Below are 27,303 nucleotides of genomic sequence, written 5' to 3'. Positions count from 1 at the left end.
CGACCGCTCGTGTGAGAATAACCCAAGTTTTGTGGATTGGAATATTTTCAGGTAGAAATTTTCGTTGAACTAGCATGCTACGAGGAACACCGGATTTCCGCTTTGATCGATTATCCGAATGCGGAAATAAATTTTGGAAATGTAACGTGATTTCAGTAAAGAGACTTTTCTTCGGAAACTTGTTAAACAGATCGTATTGTGAGACTGAAACAATTATAGACGTAGTACATCTTTGTCTTGATATATTTAAACACGGAAACAGTAGTGTATGGCATCTGAAGACAACACGAGAATGATAATGATATGATCTACTTTCCTCGATTTTCTATCGATATGAATATCTTAAATGTTCAATAGGGTAAACGCACTTAATGGAAAAATCAAGTGCGAAAACAGATTTGTCGTGTTGTTTATAATATATTGAAGTTAAAAATTACTTCTCCATAAAAGGACGAGAAATGTGTCTTATTATGTTTCTCTTCTGTCCCTTCATTTGACAGAATAATCGAGTCACATCGACTCGTTACTGTCATTACTAAACGTGTAACGCAATAATGTTTGGATTACTTGGATACCTTATTAGCGTAGTATCGTGGACAAAAGGCCTAAAAATATCGGGTAGACCATAAACATTGTCGCGAGCCGAGGTGCCGACAGGCTCATCAATGTGTCGTCAGTCCTTCAGTTGAAGAGTTTCGTAGAAAAAAGGCCTACATAACTCTGGCCACGAGCGGTTGTGTAACACGTGCGTGGTGAGACTAAGACAAAGGGACAAAAGGGATGCTAAGGCAGAGAGACAAATTCACAGTCAGTGGAGAAGCCAGAGAGTGCGAGTTGCGTTGTCGAGATACTGTCGCTAGCGTTGTCGAGAGAGTGTAGTCCGCTTGAGAGAGAGAGAGAGAGAGAGAGACCGTTGGATCCGTTGTGACGAGAGTTGCAAATTAATTGTTGAGTATAGTACGTTATTGCGACTAGTTCATGTTAAATAACCATCGTTTCCTGTCTAATCAACATCTGTACAATCCATTCATTCATAAATAAACCATCATTAATTATTAGTAGTATTCCCGATACTACATTAGAGTATGTAATTGATTTAATCGATAGAGATGCAAAAGAAAATTTCTTTGCTTTCAATTCCGCATTTCCTTTGTGCAAGTAACTTAATGAAAATGGAAACTGGAAGGGCGTTGTTTTATTCGTTGCATCCCTTAGCTTGTCTTGTCGTAAGTTGCTCAGGCGAACCAAAAAGTAGGTGAAACAAGAGGAAGAAAGTTAGAGAAAGGCTGATGAAGCTGTTGTCAAGCAAAGAGCGTGTACCGTGCTTGTAGGTGTTTCAAAATAGCTGTGGTTAATGAAGCTATTAATGCCATGTCGCGGAACTGTGCATCGATAAACAGAAAAGTTATTAACGTTAACGTATACACATTCAGACAACGATGCGAATATGCATGCATATTTTTAAATTAGTCCATCTCCTTCTGAAGTGACGCTACCTATGAACTATATACATACGGATTGTATACTTTTTAGAAAGTCTTAATTTTTAATTTAATTTTTAATTTTTAAATTAATTTAAAAAATAAAGAAGCTTTAGTGTTTAATTTTAATCGTTAGTTTTCATATAGGATTGCTTGACAACGCATTGAATTCTAAAGGTCCTCTATTAAAAAATTAAACAACGTCTCCTATAGTAAATATGATGTACAAAGAGAAAGCAGCTTATCAATGGCAGACAAGGCAAAAGTTCCTGTGCAGGAATCGAAGGGAAGTTGGAAGGGAGACATCGCGTAAAGCATAGGTTAGAGGGCAAGAGGGAGAAAGGAAAATCCGGAAAAGGATAGAAAAGGGGGAGGTAGGAGAAGGAAGGGCGACTGGTGAGCATGGGCTATGCGCGCCACGTGTAATTAGCAATGTTCCGGGGTGTCGAGACTCGACTTTAATGGAGCGCGTCGCATTAACCCCGGCATTTACACGTCAGGCACGAAGATCGAGTGGAATCGGAGAGCGTGCCTCTTTCGAGCGGCTTAAATGGATTCACGTTGTCGAGTTATACGGCTGGTCGCCGCGGCCTTCGTAACTCAGATGAACGAAACACCCATGGAGAGTGGCATACCTTTATCATTTGCCCGTCTATGTGAAATAAACGCTGAATCTGGGATAATAAGATTTTTGAGGCTTTCAGGGACCCAAATGAATGTAATTGACATCGCAGATTGATATTTCTTCGTGAAAAATTTGCTACGTAATTAATTATCGAGATATTCGAGCTATTTTTGGGCAGTATAATAATTTCTCAGATTTTTATCATTCCTGAACTGCACAGTTTAATATTAAACTTTGTTGTTTGTGATCTTTAAAGTTTAGTATCAATGAATAGATTTTCCACATTCCGCGCAAGAGACTCATCGATATTATAATTTATTATTAGTCCAAGCTACTCATTGATAACTGGATCACCCAACTAATACAAAACTCTCCTAATTCATTTTTTTGTTTGGTACAATTGTCTTCGATCGAAGCTCCTCTAGTCACTTGCATATATGGTCAATATTTTACAAACATCTCTTAGATACTTTTAATTCGATATACTTATAGTTCAATCGCTAAGGAAATACCGTAAACTGAAATTATTCTGAAAAATATCGGGAAATAACACGGTGCAAATACATGACCGGGCGCAATTTTAACCCTTGTGCTCGGAAACAGAGCCGAGCACGAAAGCGAACCGTTGAACGGATCGAGAGCAGGTTTCTGCTCGGGCAGCTATCAAATAAGGGATAACAAGTCTTGCTACGTTCCAGAAGCGAGACGCTGCGTCGCGTCGTAGAGCAGGCTTCCCTTTGTCAGAGGGTTCGGCGTAATCGGCGAAACTGCTTTCCCGGTATCACGGTGTGTAACGATAGTACCGGCTCAATTTATTCCAAGATTATGCGAGGTGAACGCGCTCAGAACGCACTTACACGAATTTCGGATCGTGCGTTGTGCACCAGGTTACGCAGGGAACAATGGGTGGGACGTGGAAAGGTTACTCAGATTTCCGAGGATGCTATCAATGTACTTACTTTAACAAGCACGTTCATTATAAATCGGATACACTTATGTAAAGGCATCGTTAGAAATCGTTATTTATAGAAATATTATTGGCATCGATTTTTGTAGTTAAGGCATCACCAGCATTGAAGATGTTCACGATGTTCATAATTCTATATGAACCCATTAACGGCAAACGTTCCGTTAACGCAACGTTCTATTCGTAAATTTTCTCGGTCAATTTGTATTATCGATTTCTATTTTTCACCATCGTGACTATGAAAGAGAATTCCAAGGGTTCGCTTAATATCTCTTTCCTTGCTGTTTCTTCTATCTAGATTTTACAATTTTATGAAATAAGACTGATTTTTGTTGCAAATATTATGTAATTATTGGAGAGTTCAATTTTCCTTCGAATTCGAACAACAAAACGATCGAACAGTCTCAAAATTCTACAGATATCTTTTCGCATTTCAACAGAATGCGAAAGGAGATGTTTCCAATTATGCAAAATTTTCAAATGAATAAATCATGCATTCGAGGCTATTATTCGAACGTAACCATTGCAATGTGCAGGCTGAAATATTCTATAGGGACGGATTAAGAGCGATTGTAAACTTAGCATCTCGATCCTTGTGTTCTATTGCTGTAAAATTTATACGGTCTCAAGTACTGAAATTTTCTTAATCGCTTCTACTTCTTCTAAATATTATGAACATAAATATTCTTTCTACCCCTCTATCTATTAGACTTCCGGTTTAAAACGTTTGTATTGTATCCACAGTTGCACGTACAGATCACGACCGATCGTGTACCGATTTTATTCAGATGACTGGATCGTACGCAATAACGATCAAGTTAATCTCGACAATTCAGTATCTCTAAGATCAAAGCGTTGTTTACTTAAAACATGATTTTATCTTCGATACAGCTTCCGTGACAATGGAACATCACGATACGACGGCACGGTCTCTTTAACGCAGCGTGATCGTAGTCGTGGAATGAGAAACGTCGTGGCAAGTTGAGAGACGCATTGGAAAGTAAGACGGATCCAGTGTGCGGTTAACGATCGAACGTGTCGAAGGAAAGTCATCGTGGATGGAAGATCGGGCGCGCGCGCGAGCGCGAGTCTTCGATGTCTCGGCTTCTCGTGCAAACTTAGTTTACTATCATGGTTATTTACCCCACCTTCTTCCACTGGAAGTACGCGAGAAACGAGGCGACGCGAAGCTGCAATAAGACCACACGGCCGTAACTAGCGAGGCAGACAGAGAGGAACCAGCAGCAAGAGGCGAGAGCGAACGTGCAAGAGTAACAGACAAAAGGGGTAACGGAAGGGAGAGGGAGAAAATGGCGTATGCACGGTTATAAGGGGAAAGATGGGAGGGTTGTAGGACGAAAAGTGAACAGGATAGGGGAAAAGCTTTGTTCCCGTGACGTCATGATGGAACGCGTCCCGTAACTTCTGCTCAGGAAATTGGAGAAGTATTGTGATGCAAGAGGTAGCCTGTCGGACGAGAAAACCGAGGAACCTTCAAACTCCTTCTTAGCCTGCTTATGTCCTCATGGAAAATTGTACGTACGAGTACGACGCCACGCCGTATGGAACAGTTCGTCGGCGGTTGTATTCAAACAGATGCATCTCGAGTGGCGACCTATGAAATACTAAAAATAAGAAATGCGCCAAATTCTCTATTGAAAAGAAAAACATCCAGAACGATAGTTTCTTGTATCTTTTTTCGGGAAAACTAGCCGGATTTTTGTACTTGCCGATATTCACAATTACACGAATCATCGAGCTGTGCCGAAGCTAAACTGATCAACTGTGTGTTCTGAATACTTCTTAATCTTAGAATTAAAATACATATAGTTTTTTTTTAAGCTAAACGATTAATTTTGATAGAGTTAATCAGTTCGACTTCTGAATAACTTGTTTAACGATATGGACAATTCATTTCCTAAATACCTGTGCAGGTTTCGTACACATATTGATATTAGTATTTTACGCCCATCATAAATGGTGCAATTTTGTTTTTTATTTTATTCGTATAATTTTAAAACATAGTTTTTAGTCGGATAAAACACGTAAGAGTATGATTTCAAAGCGTGAAAAGGGGAATTATATAACGCAAATTGTTCGATGATCATTTTTACGTCACGTGCGTTTAAAATCAAAATTCCAAAATAGGAAATATCGGCGCGTCGTTAAGAGATCGATCAGGATTAATTATTTGGTGGGCGGGATACAATTTCGAGTATCGTGATTCAAATGCTGGACTATCCACACAGCAGTTAAATCGTTACTCGATACTCTTTGATTCCATTTTCAGCGAACCGCAAAGTTTTGATGATTCCATGACCACCAGAAAAGCACCGAAATTATTCTGTCGCGAGTTATACGAGCGATAACGTTGGCCAACGACATAATTTTCTCGATACGCGTCCAAAAATTATAAACGTGTTGTAGGACTAACAAGACCTATTAATTGACATCTTTATTGGATTATAGGCGATCACGATCGTTTAGGTTAACTTTGGACATTGTACTTCATTTAAAATTCAATTTACATTTTGCACTACAAGGATTATGATGATATAGACTGATATATGACGTGGCGGTTGAAAAAATATTTAACGTGTATTTTACTTATTTTCTTTACGTATCGTGTTAAGAGGGCGAAAACAACCTGAAAGTTGTGATGGAAAAACTTTGCGTAAATGTTTGTAATCAAATAATTGGTACATTGTTAGTTTCTTAGATAAACGTTATTATTTCATTCGAGAGTCCAGTTACTAAACTATTTGCAACCAAATATACCGATATAATTTTTTTCGTGTGTTCATTGTGAATTACAAAGTACTTACGCTAACGAAAGTATCGGTTAAATGATACGGGTAATTACGCATGAAACGAATATCCGAGCTTTGTTCTATGATTACGGAAATTTGATTTTGCTCGTGTGTTTATACTTGAAAAGCTTCAGCTTTATCTGACCGAGTGCTAATCGATCTAGGGATCTTTGGAAAATCTTATTAACAAGCTGGTAATAATTTCCGATAATCACATACAGCTTGAATCGAATAGTTAATCTCACGATTTACCTGATAATTGAATAACGGAATTATAGCTATAATTGTACCTATTTACATTTTACATAAATTTATTGCAGTATTGATTTGTACACTATCACTTTTATAGTTAACTTTTCCCGACATCTAAAGGCTATCGACTTTCAAGATACATGACTGTAACAAATTGACACGACGTAATCTCCGTATAATTTTACAATTAAACGTCGTCGTATTAAGTAACTCACAAAGTTAAAATCAAGTCACATTGTCTATCCACACTTGAAATGCACTTAAAATTTCATACGTGAATTATGTGCATCCTCCACGTGCATCCTCCACGTCTACCAAACTTTGCAAATTCTTCTTACGCAGGATATTTGAATTTGTTTTTTTTTTAAAGGGATTCTGCACTTGGTAATTCGAAACCTCTGACTCCCATCTTTAGCCTGACTCCGTGTCTCATTTCCTCCTTCTATCTCTCTTTTCGTCGTCAGACCCCACACTCTTCGGAGTTCATCTAAGTTAAGCTCTAGTGATTTGCATTCCAGAGCTAAGGACGTTCGAAGTTCGATAAGGCAATAAGTGTGAAAAAGTGATTCCACGTTGGTATCGCGACCGGGATGAGAGCTTTCCAATACGGTCGACAACATATAAATTAATCGTGAAATTCCGCTACGCCCTCGATAAAAATAAAGACCAACTTAAATGGAAGTACACTCGGAACCCGATGACGCAGAAAGCAGAGTGCGCGATTAACTACGTTTCACCCTATTCCTATCTTTCCATTTTTCTCCTTCCCTCAAGTGAACCGTGTTCAAACATTGTACAGGAATTTTAGAGTGTTTTAACTCTTTACTTTCGCGAGTACCATCGGGAAGTAATTCAAGAATTCTCTCGAATATTTCAGTTAATTAAATATTGGGGAAAATCTCAAAGATATTAGATTGGTGCATAAGAAATGTCATTTATTCGGAGGTTGAAATTTATAAATGAATCTACTAAATTTCATCATCTCGTCATCTAATAATCACATTAAGGAAGAGGAAATTCGTTACCAAATTTGATATATTCAATACCGAGAAGATTTATAATAACCAAAAGATTAAGATACCAAAATTTCATTATTTGCCATCACAAATAATTAAAATGTGTACATAATTTTTTTATATTATAATATCATTATATACTAATAATTTCTTATAATAGTAATTTAAAAAGTAACGTTATCCGACAATAGCGTAATGTGATTTTAACGCGATTTAGAGCGGAAGGGGAATATTTTAAAAAATTCATGGTATTCCATAAAAAGAGACACCAAAATGTCACGAACCGTTATTCTACGCGTCGTATCCCGTAGGAAATCAAGCCAAACTCGTCGGAAAAACCAACAGCTTTTTTCTCCTATTGTCCTATACTGTGAACAAATATATTTTTGGCAATGCGATTCCCCTCTCCGTGAAAATATCATGTTTGCCGTAATGTTGAGTCGCTTTAACCTAAAAAGGAATTTTCGTTCTTTGAATTTTTGCAAATTAGCAGAAGAATTACATGCAATCAGGATGGCAGCTGTTTCCTTTCCCGTATTCCATTTTCCTGTTAAGAAGTCAGTTCAAGTCAGTTTTGTCAGTTATTGGCAAAACAAACAGAACAATGTCAACCTAGGTTGCGGTCCAATTAAAAAGAAATTAGTTTTTAATGAACGAACCTTATGAATATAAACTAGATGTAATGGATGGTGGAATGTTGTTTGATAGGGGCAGGAAGTCGGATTTTCTTTTGAGGAAGGCAGAGTGAAGAAAATAATCAAGGCAATAGAATAATATAGCATCTTATGTTATTATATAAGCTATGAAAATGAAACGAAATGACACCCGTTACAGCATTTGATGCAGGTATTTTATTTATAAGCGTGTATTAAAGCAGTTCGAGCTTATCGGTGTGAAGCTTTATCTTGTATTTCAATTATTTTTTTTTTTTGTGACACATTCGAGAATAGGGTACTGTCAAAATTAATCTCTTTGCTTGGCACCTAAGTCTAACAATAAAATCGCCAATATACGGCGCGACTACGTTAATTAACACTGTTCCAATTAAAACTATTCGAAATGTTCTTGCACGCGGATGAGGCTTATAAATTTTCAATTAAAAAGGGGGGGAGAAGAGGAGCGAGACCAAAGTTGGCACTAACTTAACGAACATAAGCCGGCGAAAATTCAATGATTACGGAAATTACCTGCCGGCGGTTGACGCGTTAGGAGCCTCCTTCCGGCTCCGATTTTCCTTCTCCCCGTAAGGAAGGACAGAAAGAAAATGAAGTAAGAAACAAATTCAATGACTGGGAGTCCGGCAGTCTTAAACTTTAGTCGATCACTGTGTTGGTGGCGTCTAGGGACGAGACAGTGTCGGAGCCACAGTTGAAAGGAAACGTTCTCACGCGTCAATACCACCGGCGGAAAAGAAGGATTCGGAGTTCGCGCAAAGTCGTTTCATCTTGACAAACTCGTAAAAGCGAAGAGCGAGCGTCGTAAACTTACCCCAGTGAAGATCGGTGTCATTGTATATTCACGAATTCACGGATGCACATCGTGCACACGAAAGCGGAAAACACATATGGCAATAGGTGGTTACCTTTTATTCGAGACACAGCTACGCGCCTTTATTCGCACGCGATGCGAATTAATCGAACTCCAGCGAGCGTGCGATCGCTTTCCTCCATGTTCAATGGAAATTGTGTTTGAACGTTGCGACACCACTAACGGATGTAATCGTGCCTCGTCATATTTCATCGTATTTCCACCGCCAGACTTTGCCGCGTAAGAAGCTTTCAAGTTCGAGAGAACCGAATTCGTTCACTACCACTGCGTTTCAGTTTCGTGCAGTTTCAGAGTTCGTTGCTGCTTGATATTCGTATATCGTTGATGGTTGAGTCAGACAGGGAAATGCATATGCAAGTTGAGGTCATGAAGCTCTTAGTAATCCTGGGGAAAAATTCTCTTGTCTTAAGGAAAATAATCCTCAGTCATTTCTTATTGGATACAAAATATCAATGTTTCAGTTCAGTTGCCTCCGTTACTAAAGGTAAAAATATTATTTCAATAAAGTTTGTAGAAAGCTTTAAATGCAATTAAAATATGATTCCCGAAAATAGTTGCATTGCACATACTTCTCGAGTTATACAACTGTAATCGAATATCGCTGATGACGTTATTCTTCCCTGCTGGATTGTTTTTCCGTAGACTTGTTTTCCCCGATAGTTGTAAAAATATAATCGATCACCGTTTTTCCCATTCAAATATTATACTTTTTACGTTAGAGCGCGATAATTCTTTTATCTGCTTCGTTGTAAAAGACGCAAAAAATTCTCGCGGATTTATCTGTTTCTGTGTGTAGTTTCAACGAAAACACGCAGATCAATTGATACGTGCAATGCTCGCGCCGGCAGCGATCATTTTGAAGTAACGTATAATGTCGAATAGCAAGCCACGTAAAAAAAGTAATTACTTTTGATTATCGTTAAAATAGTTGACATAAATTTCAATATAAATTTGTTATTTTTGTACTGGTTCCACAAGTTTCATTCGATAAATGCTTTTTCTATATTATTGAACATTTTAAAAGGGTTTCAGTTTAAAGAACGCTTTAAATTTAACATTATATAGTGATATAATACCAGTTAAGGAAAATTGAACGGTATAGTTCATTCATTGGTTGTTTAATGGATTGCACTGTGCCACTTTCGTACATCTTGATTTAATTAAAACCTTAGAGAAGGATGAGGAAAAATCGAAGGAGAGATAGATTTTGTGTGTGTGTGTGTGTCCCAAGAAGTATAAAAGCATCTCGGCGAATATCAGTCCCTGTAGATTTACTCGAAGATGACTTTTTGTATTCTTTAAGGGACATTTGTTAGAGTCTCCAGTTTTATGTGACGGTTAATTCATAGCAGTGGACTTAACGTTCTCTAGAGAGTAATGTGTATCAGTCGAAAATATTGCACGTCCCCGGAGATAACGATCTATCTAATAATCATTTTATGGAAACGTTTGGAACTCTCATAGTATCGAACATGCATATCAACGATTTATCTATCAAATTCTTTTCGTTAGTTAGAAACTTAATAAATTTGCAAATATGTGTAACACTTGACAAATATGTAAACGCAAAAGTTAAGGGAAGACTGAATACTCGAGTTAAATGAAATATTTGATTTCGTTGATTAAAAAACATTTCTTAAAATGTGTCTAAGTACTTGCCAAACTTGAAATACGTTTTAAAATAAATCTTTTATTCGAATATTGAGATATATTATCTGCGAAAATAATTTTGTAGCACTTATTTTTAATACTACATAGATTGTTTAAAAACTCGTTTAAATATATTTGAAATTTTTTGGTTAAGAAATTTATAACTCTATCGTCACGCTTTATATTTTATTTAATGGCGTGCACTAAAAGTAAAAGCTCGATGTTGCCCGCTTCAGCTGTTTACTTGTTCGATTTAATTTCGCTTACGAAAGCAGTGTCTCGAAGAGAATCAACGATCCTTAGCCAGTTGCTCAAGAGAACGAGAAGAGCTGGACTCTGGGATCGATACTACGATACGAATTATAATTCGAAAAGTAATTTCCCGAAAATTCGTACTGTTACTCCACTTTTATGAAATAGCAAATGCAAAAATATCTTTGAAAAGCAAAACAGTAGCTATTAATTAATAATAACTGTCCAATAATTAGGATCATAAGCGTTTCTAAAATGTCAAGTGTCTCTTATACTTTATTAAAAATGAAACAATGCAACAAAAAGAAAAACAATACACAGTAACAAATAAAGAAAATAGTGATAGAACGTAGCCGAATAAAAATAAATTAAACATGAATGTAGATTAAGTAATTACGGAATTTCGACCCAGTAAAAATTCCTCCTAATTTAAACTCCGTTCTAATTTAAGTTTTCTCGAAAAATTAGGCCATTTGTTGAAGGTAGGAAAATCAAAATTAGGGAGTTGTGCTCCGTTCACGGAATATTATTTTTATTAGGGAACAATAGGGGAGTGAGGCCGTGTTAAATAAAGCGTTCCGGAAATTGTGGTGTTCATGCAATGTTTCAAATTTATTTTCGTGTAAATTTCGCCTACTCTTGTAGCGAAATACCTGCGCAGCCGCAAACGATCATCATCGGAAAAGTGATAGTGTCGCGGTTTTGGTCTGACACGATATATGCGTATATACTCGGCTACATAGCGTGGGCCTTCGTGCAGGATCAATGGTCCATAATGAATATTTTAACCGTTTTGATGAAACGATCAAGAAACTGGGAAATTTTATTTAAACTATCTATTTCGAAATCGACTGCATCGGAATGAACGCGAGGTTTTTGCATTTATGATCAAACGATCATTTTGGGGCTGAACGAAAGTTCATTTAAATATTAATGTAACAGAATATTAGACGCGATTATAGCAATTCCAACGATTATATAGAGTTTGTTTTGTACGTGCAAGTTTTTTAAAATGTCTTTGATTTATTTATTTGTATATTGCTATGTTTTAAGATTACATATAGATTCATAAGATACGTAATACGTGCATTATTTATTGTACTATAACACATTTACATGACGCATAGAATAGTTATTTATTTACAAATAAGTTGAATTTGAATATATCGAATAACGACTAATCAATTGCTAAGTACATGATCCTTTTGTTGTAAATTGTAAATTTTCTTGTTAATTGAAATATCTTACTAATTCAGTAATACTATATGCACATTTTATATTGCAGATAAATTTTAATGTCGGCATAATTTCTAACTGGTATAAATTCGAAGGTGATACATTGCTGCAAATTCAAATTTGTTCTTTTACATTGTTCTAACAAATTAAACGTGTTTTCGTAATTGCTCTTCGAAAAGCACTTTTATTTGTCAAGGTTCGATTCAGGAAAAGATAGAAACGAATATATTAACTGTTCTACGGTCTTTTAACGCATCCTCGATCATCTCATTAATCAACCATAGGAAGCCACGTACTTTGTAAGCATCGCATGATACCTGAAAAATAATTATCTCGGACAAATGATCTCTCACGCTAAGCCCATCTCTGAGTGCGCTTTAATCTGCATCTAATCTAAACACGTAAGCCCTTGTTACACAGTGAATGCGTGTTGCTACGGTTTCCTTTTTACGTATCCCTGTTCCTCAAATTACGAAATAAAATGCCAAAAAAAAAAAATGCATTTATAGAAGATGATATTAGTTGAACGGAAGAGATATATTTTATTTTCTTGAGTCCAAATGATCGATGATCACAAAGTATATGTATATTTTGACACATCATTTACATTTTATTTAGCAGATCGTAAACAACACGGGTTTTCACTCCAACTGTCAGAAAGCAGAAAGTAAAACCGTCGCCGAGGAAGAACTGCAGTTTGAAAGATAACATTTATGCAAATGCGGCACGATTCCTACAAGTAGTTTCGCAAGATGCGGAATGGAAAGTTGCTTTAAACATGGACGACTCTTAAGTGCAAACCGAGTCAAGATATTTTACAGTAATTCTTTTTTGGAACACGTACCGGTAGATCGAGTTATGAATTCTTCTAGCGATTAATGCATAATTCAAAGCAACTGAAGTTCCAGCTCTATTCGCTTTCTATTCTAGTGAAAAACGTAGGAAATTTGTTCAACACGTTGTTCTTTTCTCGGAGTTTTGTATTTCATGTCGAATATCAGTTACTACTGTCTTAAAAATAAGAAAAGAAGAAAAAGATGATGATTCATTTAAAAGAACACTTCAAATGTATCCTTTCTGAGGTATATCTAGACACAGTTATCATGATTTATCGTTACACTAAAGGAAGGAAGGTAAAGATAACTGTTTGTTAAAATATTAAGTTGTTCGGAAAATTCATAACGTTTTTAAAGTTGGGAAATGTGAAATAATAAAGTACTAAATTGAGACAAATTTCCTCAGTTGAACATTAAATGTGGCAATTAATGAGAAAAGTTTCAGATCGGTTAATAGCAAAGATGTTTTTCAACGCAAAACTTTTTTATAATGACAAGATACAGAATATTTTGGGACTGTGCAAAAACCACTTAAAAAGGACGAAAAGTTCTTCAGGAGAGCGATCATGCAGCTAACCAATAAGTCGCAAAAAATCATCGTAAATATTCTATAAAATCCTTTAAGTATTTTACCTTTCCTTACGAATTTTCCCGACAAGCCAATAATATCTTGAATCACTGACCTCTTGTAGTTACCATGAACCATGTAAAAAAGAAAAAATGAAGGGAAAGGTACGCGATCCAAGTTTTTTTTAATAGGCACATGCACCGGAATGCAAACGTTTCCGCAAGGAAGAGTTGTCTTTTGAAATTGTTTTACTGTTAACTCAAGATATTCACAGCTGGTGGTCGCGCAACAGTCACCACGACAAGGATATGTACGCACATACATGCATTGTAAATAGATATAGTAGTACATAAGTAGAAGCAAATGTAAATTAAAGTTAACCCCATTCGCCGACTCTTTTTGTTGAGCTGTCTCCGTGAAAGTTGCTTGCGGTGCTGGTGCTGCATTCGCCGCCGCTATTTCTGCTGTGGTATAGATCGGCTTTACCTTGCCAATAACGAACTGAAGTATTTCGTGTTCCGTGTTTCGCATTTTACGTCGCCTCGTCGTCCCATCACTGCGGAGACGTACATAGGAATCAGTGGTTTCGCAAATATTGCCATCAAAATTTTCACCAGCATGGAGTGCGCCCAATATGATTTTCCTTTGAGTCACGTGGAAATTGAATTTCATTTTTTACTCGAAAGTCGTATATTCGATAGATAGTTAGAAGTCTTCTCGGCCAAATTTAGTTGATAATGAAATTTTGATATCGTGAAATTGTGACGTTGAAATTTTATTGCTATTGTTATTAGGCAATTTTTATATTACTTTGATCTTTTATAACTCTTTATAATAATTTTATAGCGATAATAGGTATCTTTATTTAAAATTTTTAAGTAAGATTGTACAACGAAGAATCTTGATGTAAATGTTAGAAGCTTCTCTGTTGAAGATACTCTCGTAATGTGAACGATGTCAAAAATTCAAAGTTAACTGTAAGGTTGCACTAGTGACTTCGTTTTTTTATTATAAAGAGATTCGGCGCTCAAAGTAACCATCGAACAAGTGTATAACGATGGCTGGACAAAGTTGCTCTCGTTCTTTTCCCTCGAAGGTTCGCAGTTCAAACGAACTGAATCTTACTTTGTAACATGACACCATTTCTTCTTTCGAGGAATAACAATGTTTCACTCATGATAGAAATTGTACATCTAACGTATATCATTACTCAAAAATTATCTATATATATATATAATAAATTATTATATCTAAATATAATAATAATAACAATATATAATGTATATTATATATATATAAAATAATACTATTATCGATTTTCACTTACGAATCTTTTGAACTAACAGTAGAAACTTCCTATTCTGTGACCTATTCTCTATATTTCTCTTTAAATCTCCATTTTAATTTCATCTATAAATAATATATATAAATAATATGCATCAAGCAGTAAAAATGTAAACTTATTAATTTATTTCTATAATCTTTAGTAATAAGTAACTGTCGCATCGTACTAACTTTTTGGTTCCATTACAAGAACAATATTGCATGCAATAATCACGCGATGTTATGTTCATATAACTTATGGTATCGTCTTCTCCGTATGTCTAACATGGAGTAGAAACTTAGCACGTTTCACGAGGTATTATATTCGTCGACACGCGACACATTTCACCGTGTAATTTATTTGTAGTTAGACCGTACGTTACAATTTAAATAATTTCGCCGTGCCAGTATAACGCACAAGCGCTGTCAGTTATTTGCAACATACGTTACGCTTTACAATTTACATTTAACTTCACCTTTCTTGTCATATGCACTTTGCAAATTTCCATAGCATACGTTTACCCCGACTTATTTAAATCGCCTCGAGGATAGATATGAGATGTATTAAACGTGTAGGTTGTTTGATAAGAAACGAATGGATGAATTTGTAATAGTCAGTTGTAGTAAAATTCGTATAAGTACAAGAGATAGTGTACGCCAGTTATAATCGTCGCTCGCTCAATACTATTTATTATGTTGATCGCAGAAAGGATAATAATTAATCAATTCCCTAAGGAGCACGTTCATACATTTATATCGACGGGCGTTACCACAAAAAGTTAAACTTCTTGTGTAACTCTATCTGAAGATTAGAGGAAACAGCAGTAACAATCTTTCCCGATTTCGTTTGCCCCTAGACCTTGTAAACCAAAACAATCGTTAGTATTCAAAGGTACAGTAATATGGGTCTGTCCCAGATCTGAATTTTCCGTTGACTTTTTCTACGCTCATATGCTGCTACCGATCGTTATCCTGCTTTTTCTTTGGTTTCGATTCGTTGTGACGATAATTACCAAGATACCATATATTGGGCTGGCAAACAAAGTGATCGCGGATTTTGCCATTAGCTGATATTGATATAGTTACCAATCCAATATGTATGTTATAAGGTCATACGACTTACAAAGAGATTTTGATACAGATCTCTGAGAAGGTATTTTGAGAAATTAATTCCTATTTACTTTACTATTAAAATTTTCATTTCATTCGTCGAACGATCAGATACACGTTACGACTAATGGCTCATTTTCAATGATAATTTACATACTTGCAGTTGGTAATTATCCTTGTCAAAATATACAAGTATTAACGCGTACCTTAATGAACGAGGAAAATTAGATACATGGTTGTCAAAAGTTCCCATTTCTATTTCGATAATACTATAAATATCAATACTCTAAGAACAAAATTTCTCTTCATTGTTTTCCAGAGCAATTATTATTATATATTATTCTGGAATCTTTGCTTTTGAAACTTTCACAGCCACTTTTCCTTTCGAATCTTTTCTCAAAAGCACTAGAGGCAAATGAATTAAGCGAGCACGAAATCGATAAATATCCGCACAATAGTCAGACACGGTGAGCTAATAACGAGACTTGTTGACCCGCTTACAAATCGAATAAGCAACGGTGAATCGTGGAGCCAGATAATTTCGTCGATCACTTTGAAAATCAATGTCGCGCGAATTGGTAAAATTGTCGCGGCACATGCCCGTTACATTGTTCATGCTTTAAAGCAAACTACCGTCAATGGTAATTAACAATTTATTGTCGCGTAGACATGTGAATCAATATGAACGATCAAGTCACCGACGCGACTATACAAAATAATTTTCGACGATATAGACAACGCGGAAATGAGTCTACGCTACCTCTTTGTCGATCGTTTAGATCGCAGATTAGAATTACAAATACTTTATCGAGGATGAAATCGTACGCGGAACCGTATCAGTGCCGTTACACGTGTTGGTCGAACGGAAAGGCCACGAATCTGTTCAATGGTGTGCACAAAGCGGAACGTAACGCCGTGAACGCATGTCCCGTGGAATATGGAAAATTAACAATCTCGTGTTAGTCCAGTGGCAAGGGAAATCGTAACACGCTCGCCGAATACCGTCAGACAACAATTTTCGTTTTGCCGAATAAACGCGCGATGCGGATAGACACGTGCTTTCCAGTGTCCAGTAATCGACCGTGATCGATGTAAACGAAGAACGCTTATTCGATGAGTGTATTTTGATAAAATTTGTTCTTTTATATGCTTGTTATCGTTTGACTTTTTTTTTCGATACTGCTCGACCGAGTTCAACGTATAGAGAGCGATAACAATTTTGTCAGTAACAAAGTCGAACGAAATTTATATTTATATAGATTTAGATAATATAAATATTTATTAATATAGAAATATAAATTATCTTGAGCGAAAAAACGCCATGAGGGTATAAAGGTATTATTAATAGTTAATAATATTAGATACGCCAAATGTTCTTGTTTTGAATCTATGCTACTACCTTCTATCATTATCTTTTAGTAGTGCTAACGAAACTTCAAAATGTTTTATATAACATTGCAATATAGACATACAAATTTATATAAAACAAAATTTTTCTGAACAATTACACGTCGTTTGGTCAGGAAACAAGGTGATCGATCCACGTCCCATGAAACATCAGCCGGAGTTCGTCTTTGACCGAGCTGTTAGTCAAGTTTCGCGGAACAGGATCGAACGTCATCGAAGAGAAACAGCAGCTTGAGGCCAGATAACGACGATGGAAGTGGTTAGGGTAGTCAATTTTGCGATGCAAGGCTGCGCGAGTCGAAAGTTCGCTCGGTGGAAACGGCCGATAAAGCGCGACGATGGTGAGGTGTAGTTCTGTCCCGTTCGTCGAAAATAGACGCGTTTGAATATCGAACCAACCGGTTCAATCTGTCAACCGGGATGGCCACAGAATTATTCACATTATAAAAAAAAGAGTAACGATTAACGAATGCGTTTAACCATGGTTCTCGATTGTTCCAGGCATGCTATGCGTCAGAAGACTGGAAACAGAGGTTCTCGCGGAAGATGACAGCGTTAAGTAGATAAAGGAACAGCTGCTGGTTCCATCGACCGACGACGACGACGATTCATCGCGTTTTCCATGCAGTGCACAATGCTCTGCCATCGCGCTCTTGTCGTTCTCTTTGCTGTCAACGTGCCAATCGGTAAGTGAAAAAGTTAACGGTGTCGTTTGCTTTTGATTGTCTTTCGTCCGATTCAGGTCGACAATTTTATCCGACGTTGATGGTTTGGACGAGCAATGAACGATACTTAAAATGGAAATTACGTTTGGCTAGATTTTATCTGAAAATGAAAATTGTATTCGCAATGGGTGAAATAGTTTTCCAATTTTGATGCGATGCGATTAAATTCAAACTGTTTAAAAAATATATTGTGGTTTAGGGAAAATACATACGTACAAAATGCTATAAACACTATCGGATGAATCGAATTTCTCTTTCTCTTAAAAAAATTTTCATTACAATCTCTAAAAAGACCTATAAATTAAAATCTCAATTTCACTACGGAAATCGGAGATCGTTCAAACCTCTGCTTGCTCAATTTATTTCAATAGTTATATACAATTCAATTCACTTCCTACAATGAAACAGAAAAGAAGAAAAGGAAAAAGAAAACGAAGCAGAAATAGAATATACTTCTTGTGGCGAAGCGAATCGGGCATGTTTCCCGATTCTGGCGTCGAAGTCAATCATCAAACAGTTCTCGGTAAACTCGAAATTGGAACGCAATCGGCCGAGAGTTCCCCGGTGCAAAAGCAGTTAGCCCGCTAATTTCGCAGATCACCGGGACCCGAATTAGATATCAATTCGCATCGCAGCAGTTCGCGGATTGCGATCGACACAGTTAGGTATATAGCGAATGTAGAAATCCCGGTGGTTGCGCGGCGCGCGACGTCCGATGCAGATATACAACGGAGGTAGAGAAACGAGGTAGGAAGCCCGGTGCCAAACACGAGCCAAGGGGGAATGGTTAGCTGAACGAATTTCGGATATGCGCCGGGACCTGGAAACCGACATCGTAGCGACGTCGTTCCCGGTCGCCGGTCAACTTCTGTCGCTGATGTTTATTCCCTGAAACCGAGGGAGAAACGACGGCCGATAGCAATGCCGACTGGGCTTGTCGTTCGCGAATTAATTTACCGTTTCCGGACCTCGAATCTTACGCTCTTCACCCAGACGTACAGGTTCTGCGGCTGGATCCTTCGATTCTCACAGACGTATCCTTCGATTCTGTCCCTTTCCACGGAAATTCTAGCACGAATTCAACCCGATCCTATGGAATTCGAATCGAGCTCTTTCGGTCGACCTGTTTAATTTGCGGAAGAAACGAAGAAAATAAATTACTTCTTCTCCCTCTCCCTCTCTCTCTCTCTCTCTCTTTCTCTTCCATTTTCCCAGTGTCTCTGCATAGTTTATCTCCGTTCTGCATGCGATCTTTTACTACATCTGGAGACAATTTATGTAGCATATGAGATGTCCCATAATGGAATGACATTACCTGAAAAAATAGGTATGGTAACTGACTACAAACGACGTGTCGTTTCGCGCCACATGGGCGAGTGTCGTCGTGCAAGGTAAAAGAGGAAATAATTAAATAAGTTTAGGGTAACTGCTTCTCTCATCCGTTCACATCTCGACAACGGGTTTTCTTGATAGAAAAATAATTAAATAAGTTTGTTGCATGGTGTCGGATACGTTGGCGTGTAGCCAAGCTTCACGGAGAACAGAATTTAGCAGCGATTTGTCTGCTGGAACGGTGTCGCGGATATTCTATGGAACAAAGCGTGGATTAACGATACGAGTGAATGAACTTAAGAAGCTCTAACGAGTGGTTCGCGATCAGATTATCATCACTCTGTTGCATAATTTTGAAATTCTTTCTGCCTCTTCTTTCCTACAATATTTTTAATACTTTGTGGCCGTAATAATTTATTCGCGTCTTTGTTACAGCGTAATTCCTCTTTTGAATAGGAATACAGTAAATGTTCGTCCATTGATGAACTGTCGTTTTCGTATTTCTAAGTAGGTGATAATACGACATTCACAGAAAAAAGTACAACGAATACCGTATTAAAAGCAATATTTAATAGCAAAATAAGCGTATAAACTTAAAAATGATTGATAAAGATACAAATATCAGGTAACTGCTGTACGCTGTTACTTTATTCGTTCCTTTCATTCTCTCGTCCTCTATCCTACGAATGTGATTAGGTTTGTACATCGGAATCAGATGTAGGGATGGATGGCTGAGAGAGTTTCCTCGTTCAGACGTCAATCACCCATTATCCAGTTTAAATTATGCTTGACTAACGAGAATGCATTGCCATTCTCCTCAAATACGCTTCTCGTTGCAGACTACGAATTCTCATTCACATTTCCATTCTCAACGTTGCTACAGCTTAAAACATGTGTATTTTTATCTTCTATCTTGTTAAATGTGCATCTGCTTCTGCATTTTTTAAAATGTTATCCGGAAAACCTGGCCGAGCTTTCGATGATAAGAAATTATTCTTGTTTAAACTATTATGTGGATAATACGATTCATCTTGGATATGTAAATATAGCTAACAATGAACAGGTATCTATCGCAATTGAACAGCGATATATCGTTCCTCGTGTTCTATAATCGTTTGTCTTTTTCTCATTAAGCTTTCCAATACTTGACCGCAATACCGAATTATTGTTACGTAACCATATTTGGCGTGCAAGAAAAGCGATCTTGGTTTGTCCGAATATTAACGTTAGACTTGCTGAACAGCTCCACCGTGACCTGGTATGGCGTAAATACCAGTATCTATGTTTACGGCAGCGAGTTGCATTTAGACCAACTACTTGCATAGTAGTAATTTGTGGATTTAGTCGACCATAAATTCAACAGTCCTAACACTGATTGCAATATGATGTTGACGTAAGATGCTCTATGCTTGATATCGTATATATAGACGTAACAGAATTTTCAATTAATCTGACGGTGGATTACAATCATTAGTTTAAATTAGTGTAGCGGTAAAACGACAAACAAAATACTTTTGACTTGATTTCCTTTTGAAATTCTGGAAGAGCAATCTTTTTAAACGAATCGTACAGGAATAACTAATTTTCATTCGTTTTCAATATGTTCGTGCTGAAAAGTTTCAATTTATCGTAGATATATTTACAGCGTGAGGAAAAATATTTATTAAATGTAATTAAACTAAATTGTTACAATGCGATTTATGTGATCTCATTTATTATCCTTCACGCCCTCTTTCTTTCTCTCTAATTGTCTATCTGTTTTTCACACACCGTTCCTCCATAATTACACATTGTGCATCAAGCCACATTGGTTCAGATGCATGTATCCATTGAAAATTTTCATTTATTTTATCTAGTCCTCTCCTCTCACGTTGAGAGGAACTTCCGATTTTACATTATATTAGATCCTTTAATCTTTGGCTTCCTAAAATGTACATTTTACTTCACATACAACAATTCAGAAAATATGAAATTCATCGGGAATTTAACTTAACACTTCTACATTATTATCTACTTTATACGTTTATCTACGCGTATACTATCTTCACGCTTTTATTAAATTGATCTTGGCAATCCCTGTCACCGTGGATCGATATTGTAACAGAAGAGATTAGAAGTGCCTGCGAAAAATATTCACCAGCCAAATCTTCCGACCTCTAATATAATATCGAAAAAATGTGGCAGCTTCTCCTTTTTATTACCACTACCTGGAACACCTGTTTGCTTCATGGCGATACTCCCGTCAGCCAATATTTATCAGTCAGCGCTGTTGACAGCGATAAACTGTATCCTTCTATGTGGCACGACAGGATGTCGCTCTCGCTTAGACATCCGGAACTACAGGATCCATCCAAGAAGAGATTTGGGTCTCGAATCGGTGTCGTTGAGAGGAACGTAGAACGACTCGAACATGGAAGCATGAACCGAGAGCATGGAACATAGAGAAAAGGATGGTGCAGGAAGAACCAAGAGAGAGAGAAAGAGAGAGAGAGAGAGACAGAGACAGAGACAAACAGACAGACAAACAGACAGAGAGTGTGAGGGAGAGGAGTAGAAATTGAGAGTCCTATCTCTTGGCCGGTAGATAAGATTGTTTGTCCATACCCCGTATCACGGTCGGATTCGTCGATTGTTCCATGGGAACACTAGCTGTCTCTCGTTCCCCCTTTCTCTCGCCCCCTTATCTGAAAACAACGACCTTTCCGGGCAAATTGGTTGGCTCAGCTCGAAGTCTAGTAAAACGTGATTAATCGCTCGCTTCCTTTCGCGGAATGTATCTCCACCTTGAAGCAACCTAGCCACGGCAGACTAACACACGCATGTGCCTTTGCTATCATCGTCTCAAGCCATACAAGTATATCGTATATAGTGATAATCGGATAACTGCGGTCCAGAACTCAATTGGGTTTCCTCAGACACGAAGGGTCAAGTCCCGCGCACTGCTTTCTCCTCTCGGGACGATGGAAGAAAGCTGAAAAGAAAGGAGGAGCTGCGAGAGCTTGCTGGAAAAGAAAAGAACAGGAGAAGAAGAAATAAAGAAAGAAAAAAAGTGAAAGTATACGTTCGTTAAGGGTGGCTCGAATACAAGGCCTCCAAGCAAGTTTAAAACGCGTTCGCGAGTTTTACTTCTTCCCGACCGAGAGCCATTTCGTGGCTACATATACCCCTATCTAAACGAATTAAAGTTACGAGTTGCCGTTTTTTCCTCCCTACGACCATATGTTACTGCCCTTGTGGCTGGCCAATCGGAAGAATTGCAGCGCCGCGCATTTCGTCCAACTTTCTGAATCGATTTGTGGAAGATAGGTCAATACTTTTTTGTTTTTGCTCTTTTCTTAGATAAGAATTGAAAATCGATAGAATCGAAGATCGTAGGAGAATCTACGAATTTATAATGCGGGACGGGATAATTTTCGCCGGGCCTTTGTTTCCATGCATGTTTTAAATAAAAACGTATTAAGTATCTAATATCTGTAATCCCTCGTTAATGAAATTATTATTCTGTAAGTTTGAGACACCCTGTACACGATTTTCAACGTTCACACACGAGATGTTAAAATTTTGCGAACCATCCACTCGCAGATACTTTCAGTGAAGAAAAACACAGATTGTCGAATAGAGAACGTTTTTATCATTTTCAGTTTCATTTGTTCTTTAAAATCTAACATTCGACCTAACGTTGTTTTATCAGCTGCAGAGACCTTCTAATTGTTGTTTCGTTTGATGTTTTCAACTGCGCCATGGTATTTTCATATTTCGTTATGCAAATTAAAGAGTTTGTTATGGCGGAATTTCTTTAACCAACAAACGGGATTGAAGAGAGAAACGTTATGAGAACGAAATAGCGAAATTACATATTAAGATAAGATGCCTCGTAACAGAACAAAGAAACGTGGTGTTAAAGTAGAATTACTTGGAAATATGACATTACGTTGGAAAAAAAGAGAAATTCAACAAAGAGAATTGCAACCCCTTGTTGTTACTTTACCGTACCGACAATATTATTGAATTTCCCTAGAAATCCTGTTGAGTTATACAAAGCGAAATACAGAGAGTTGTAACGAAATCGCAATCGAGAGAAAAATTTGTTTCCTTTATTATCGTTGTTCCTTCCATTTCGTATAATTTTTTCCGATATTTTTATATATTTTTGTATTTTTATACCTCTTTCCCGATACGCTTATATTTTTAGATTACTTTTTGTCTGTACTTTTTCTTTCGATGATCAATTTGAAAATCTCTTTTCTGCTTTAAACATACAACTGTATCGCAAGAGACAATATATTTAATTTATTATTATTTGACTATACAAACAATAATTGACTAATTAAAACGCAACGCTTCCAGCAAAATGAGATATCGCAAATGAAAGCAAAAACGGGAAGAGAGCAGCGTTTTGCGCGATTTTTCAAACGACACGCTCATTATTGTGCCGGCGAAGCTGGCGCTTCTTAACCGCAGATTTTTGCGCATAATTTAAATAATAAACGCGCGCGTCATTATGTTGAAATATTGTTACACGTAGGTCACGCCGTAAAAACAAATACGAATTGTCGCAACCCTTTCACCGTTACGACACCAACTCGTCGTCAACATCGGGAAAATCTTATTATATTGCGGGTAAATACGAAATCAGTAAAAATGTCCAGTTTGATAAAGATTTTTGTTCTGTTTAACGATACTGGTTACTTCGGCAATTGACAAAGTAACGGAGATAAAGACAAAATGTCTATCATATACTCGAAATAATTGTTCGTTGAAATGACGTTTTAGAGAATTATTATACTATTTTGGTTTTCCAAATTGTATAGGATAAAGGTTGAATGATTTGGAGGAAGGAATGTAATTTTTTAATCTGTATATTATTCGTCCTTTTGTAGTAGGTAGGCATGTAGAAAATGTATAAAATTCAAATTTGTCTTTTTAAATTAAATAATTTATCTTTTAATAAACTTACGAGAAACCCGCTTAATGTATTTAACGTCAAACAAACCATCTTACCACAAGGCAAATAATATACAAGTTTATTGATTCGTTTATCTATTTTCATTGAATACGTTGTTTAATGCGTTTAATACGGTAACAAGTTATCGATCGATATAATTGTCTATGTCATAAAGTATATGATATCGACATTTTGATTTCAGGAAAGAAACGAGCTGTTATTCATACATACTTTACAAGAAAATTGGTATAGATCCGTGTTGTTTCAAAGATTTTATCAACGAGAGCTTAATTGATTCGCATTTAAGCCCGATTTTCATCGCTTTGATTGGGATGGGTCGCTGTTTAGCACACCTTGTGAATGATTAAATTCAGATAATGCAACGTGATAAACTTGTTTCACGGTTATAAATCAATGTTCGACATTATCAAGTACGCCTGACACGCCTAAGGCATTATTTATGTTAATACCACGAAAGCTTCTATTTACTTCTGCTTTAGCTAAAGAGATGAAAGGATTGTGTTTACCCGTATGAACAAAATCATTTTATCCCGAAATTGAGAAAAATTTTATTAAAAATTGCCGCAAAATAGAAGAATAATCTAATTTTGCTTTCGCGCACATTTTATCATAATATTATATCGGAATTTAGTAATTTTGAAAGAATTTTAAAATACAATTTTAAAATACAATGCAGTGGTGTCGGATTTTTTTTCAAATTTTAACGATACAATCATGATAGTCGAATCGCATAACAATGTTAATGAAATTTTAAAATGGTTTTTATAATACAAACAATAAATTCGTATAAAGTTCTTACAAATGTTCGAATGCTTTATACGAATTTATTATTTGTATTATAAAAACCATTTTGAAATTTCATTGACATTGTTATGAGATACGACTATCATGATTATATCGTTAAAGTTTGAAAAAAAGTCCGAGATGGTTGTTCATGCTGGATACTAACTTCTTTTTAAATATACGTTTGCAATAAATATCCGCTAACCTACATGTCCGTTCTCAGATTGATTTGAAATTTTACCAATACAATCAATGGCAGTCCGGTCTCAGTATAGTGTAAATAAAATTCTAAAAAGCTTTATATAGCATATATGATATATTCATAAAAGTATTCGGTGGTATTTTCGTGAACTGTATATAGACGAAAGAAATCAAGTAAAATATCGATAAAAAAGATGAAACGAATTGGACGAGTTCTGTTCTATATAATCAACCTGTTATAATAAAATCAACCTGTCAAACTCTTCAAAAAATAGAAAAGTAGTAAAACCATTACTTTCCTCTTGAAACACAATAGATCTCTGAAATATCATAGCTATCTTCGAAATTAAACAATTCGAATCGGTGAGCAGAATACCATCGGCCACAAACGTATCGCCGCCAGATAAAATCCGGAGCTCGTAGAGAAGCAAACGACAGGGAATCATTCGCGGCATCTCTTTCCAGCCGACTTAATAACGATTCGATTGAAACGCGCGCGGAAAATCATTGAACGTCATCCATCATATCTCGCCGATATCTACCCTAACCAATGCAATCCCCGATGTCGCGACCGACGTGGGTAAAAGCGATGGTTCACTAGCCTGCGTCAGGTTTCATCAAATTTTCCGCGGTTCAGGGACGTTGTCTCTATACTGACGACCAAACGACTAACGTAGGCACGAAAGATCACCATAAACGTAACATGTATACACACCACGAGTCACAGATCTTCTCTTCAATTATACAATTACATTGATATGTAGTGATACGTAGTGATGTGTATAGACTGTTTCTAAAATATACCCTACAATTTAAAATATATAACAGCCTGGGATCAGTGTAAGCGATGTATGAAAATTCTAACAAGCAATACTCGATGAACTTCTCATAAGCAAACGATTGAGACCCGTACCTTCTTACAGTTTCTTACGTTAATTATATAAGTTTTATATCTTTCACGATCAACTATGTCCATTTAAAAATATCTCAGGCAGAGGATGTAGAGGTCGACGTGAATATGATTATTTAAAAATATGTAATTCCAAGATGAATACTCGTTCATTGACCGAAAGGAATATTTATTTATTGCGTATTTGACTCATAACGCGTGAAATGCCCTGTACGTGCAACTATACATACATGTAGGGGATGTTAGTTGTATATATAGTATGGATTTCAAGTCCGTGACAGAATACAAGGAGGGTTCGATTTGATCGCATTGCATTGCGAGCGTAGTGCCTTGTATCGGTCGTGGCGAGATTCGAAAGTAGATTGGGAAGAGTCGGGGCAAGCGTGCGGCAGACAGGCGAGGTAATACATACAATCTCCCTTGTTGTCTGGCATCCAGTTGCTGCAGCGTGAGAGAGCAGGAGAAGGAGAGAAGCAGATCGTACGAGAGAATGAGAAAGAAGGAAAGAAGGAAAGAGAGGGAACTAAGGGTCTGGAAGAAAGGAGAAAGACGAGCGGTAGGGCTGAGCTTTGAAAAGCGCGGCAGCTAGCGGAAGTCTTATAAACAATCCCAAGAGCGATGGGAACGGGAACCGAACTACCCCTAGCCTCGTGCAAAGAGGATCAATGGTGAACGGAATGCGTGTAAACAGTGAAGCAACGTAACACGCGCGTTTCTGTATGCGCTATGCTCTCCCTCTCTCCCTCTCTCTCTCTCTCTCGCTGTTTCTCTTTCTGCTTCTGCTTCTTCATTGTTGTGCTCCTCGATTCTCAACCCTCTTCTACGAGAATAGCACGGGAAAACAGAAGTGACATCAATACCGTTGAAACTGCGTTTAGCGTTCGTCTCGAGGAGATATGTTTCACTGTGTCAATAACGCAACACTCAGAAATCGTTAGTCAAGGAAAGTGTTGTCACGCGTTTAACCTTTCGATGTGCACTAAAATAATTTACTTGCGACATATCGAAGCCTGCGTGCTCCTAGTTATGTTACTCATGTATGTGAATTGTAAGTATTTTTCGTTAAATTAAAACTGAAATTTGATAAGTTACAGAGCTATTGGCAAATCGATAGTTCTGCAGAATAGATATCGGTCAATAACAATTTCAATTAATAGGCCGGCGCATATGAAATAAGTTGAAAGTTCTTAAACAACTTCTATGAAGATCAAGCGTACGGTATATAATATGTTATTTGAAAATCGGGGTAAGTTTTGGAGAAAAAGTTAAAAGGTCGAAGCGTGCGAATATCGGATGAGCAGTGGC

General features: G+C 37.0%; 1 protein-coding gene across 2 annotated transcripts in view; it reads left to right on the top strand.

The window, feature by feature from the left end:
• Window positions 1–27,303, top strand: part of LOC132908011 (lachesin-like) — a 186,804-nt gene that overhangs the window by 61,894 nt on the left and 97,607 nt on the right. For both annotated transcript variants that reach the window (XM_060961530.1, XM_060961528.1), the window contains exon 2: window positions 17,583–17,767. In XM_060961530.1, coding sequence (XP_060817513.1) covers window positions 17,704–17,767 — 64 coding nt within the window. In that variant the 5' untranslated portion in view covers window positions 17,583–17,703. The remainder of the gene's footprint in view (window positions 1–17,582; window positions 17,768–27,303) is intronic.

Source organism: Bombus pascuorum, chromosome 6, assembly GCF_905332965.1.
Source record: "Bombus pascuorum chromosome 6, iyBomPasc1.1, whole genome shotgun sequence".
In the NCBI taxonomy this organism is placed as follows: domain Eukaryota; kingdom Metazoa; phylum Arthropoda; class Insecta; order Hymenoptera; family Apidae; genus Bombus; species Bombus pascuorum.
The sequence above is the reverse complement of the archived record's forward strand: the minus strand, read 5'-3'. Positions and strand labels throughout refer to the sequence as shown.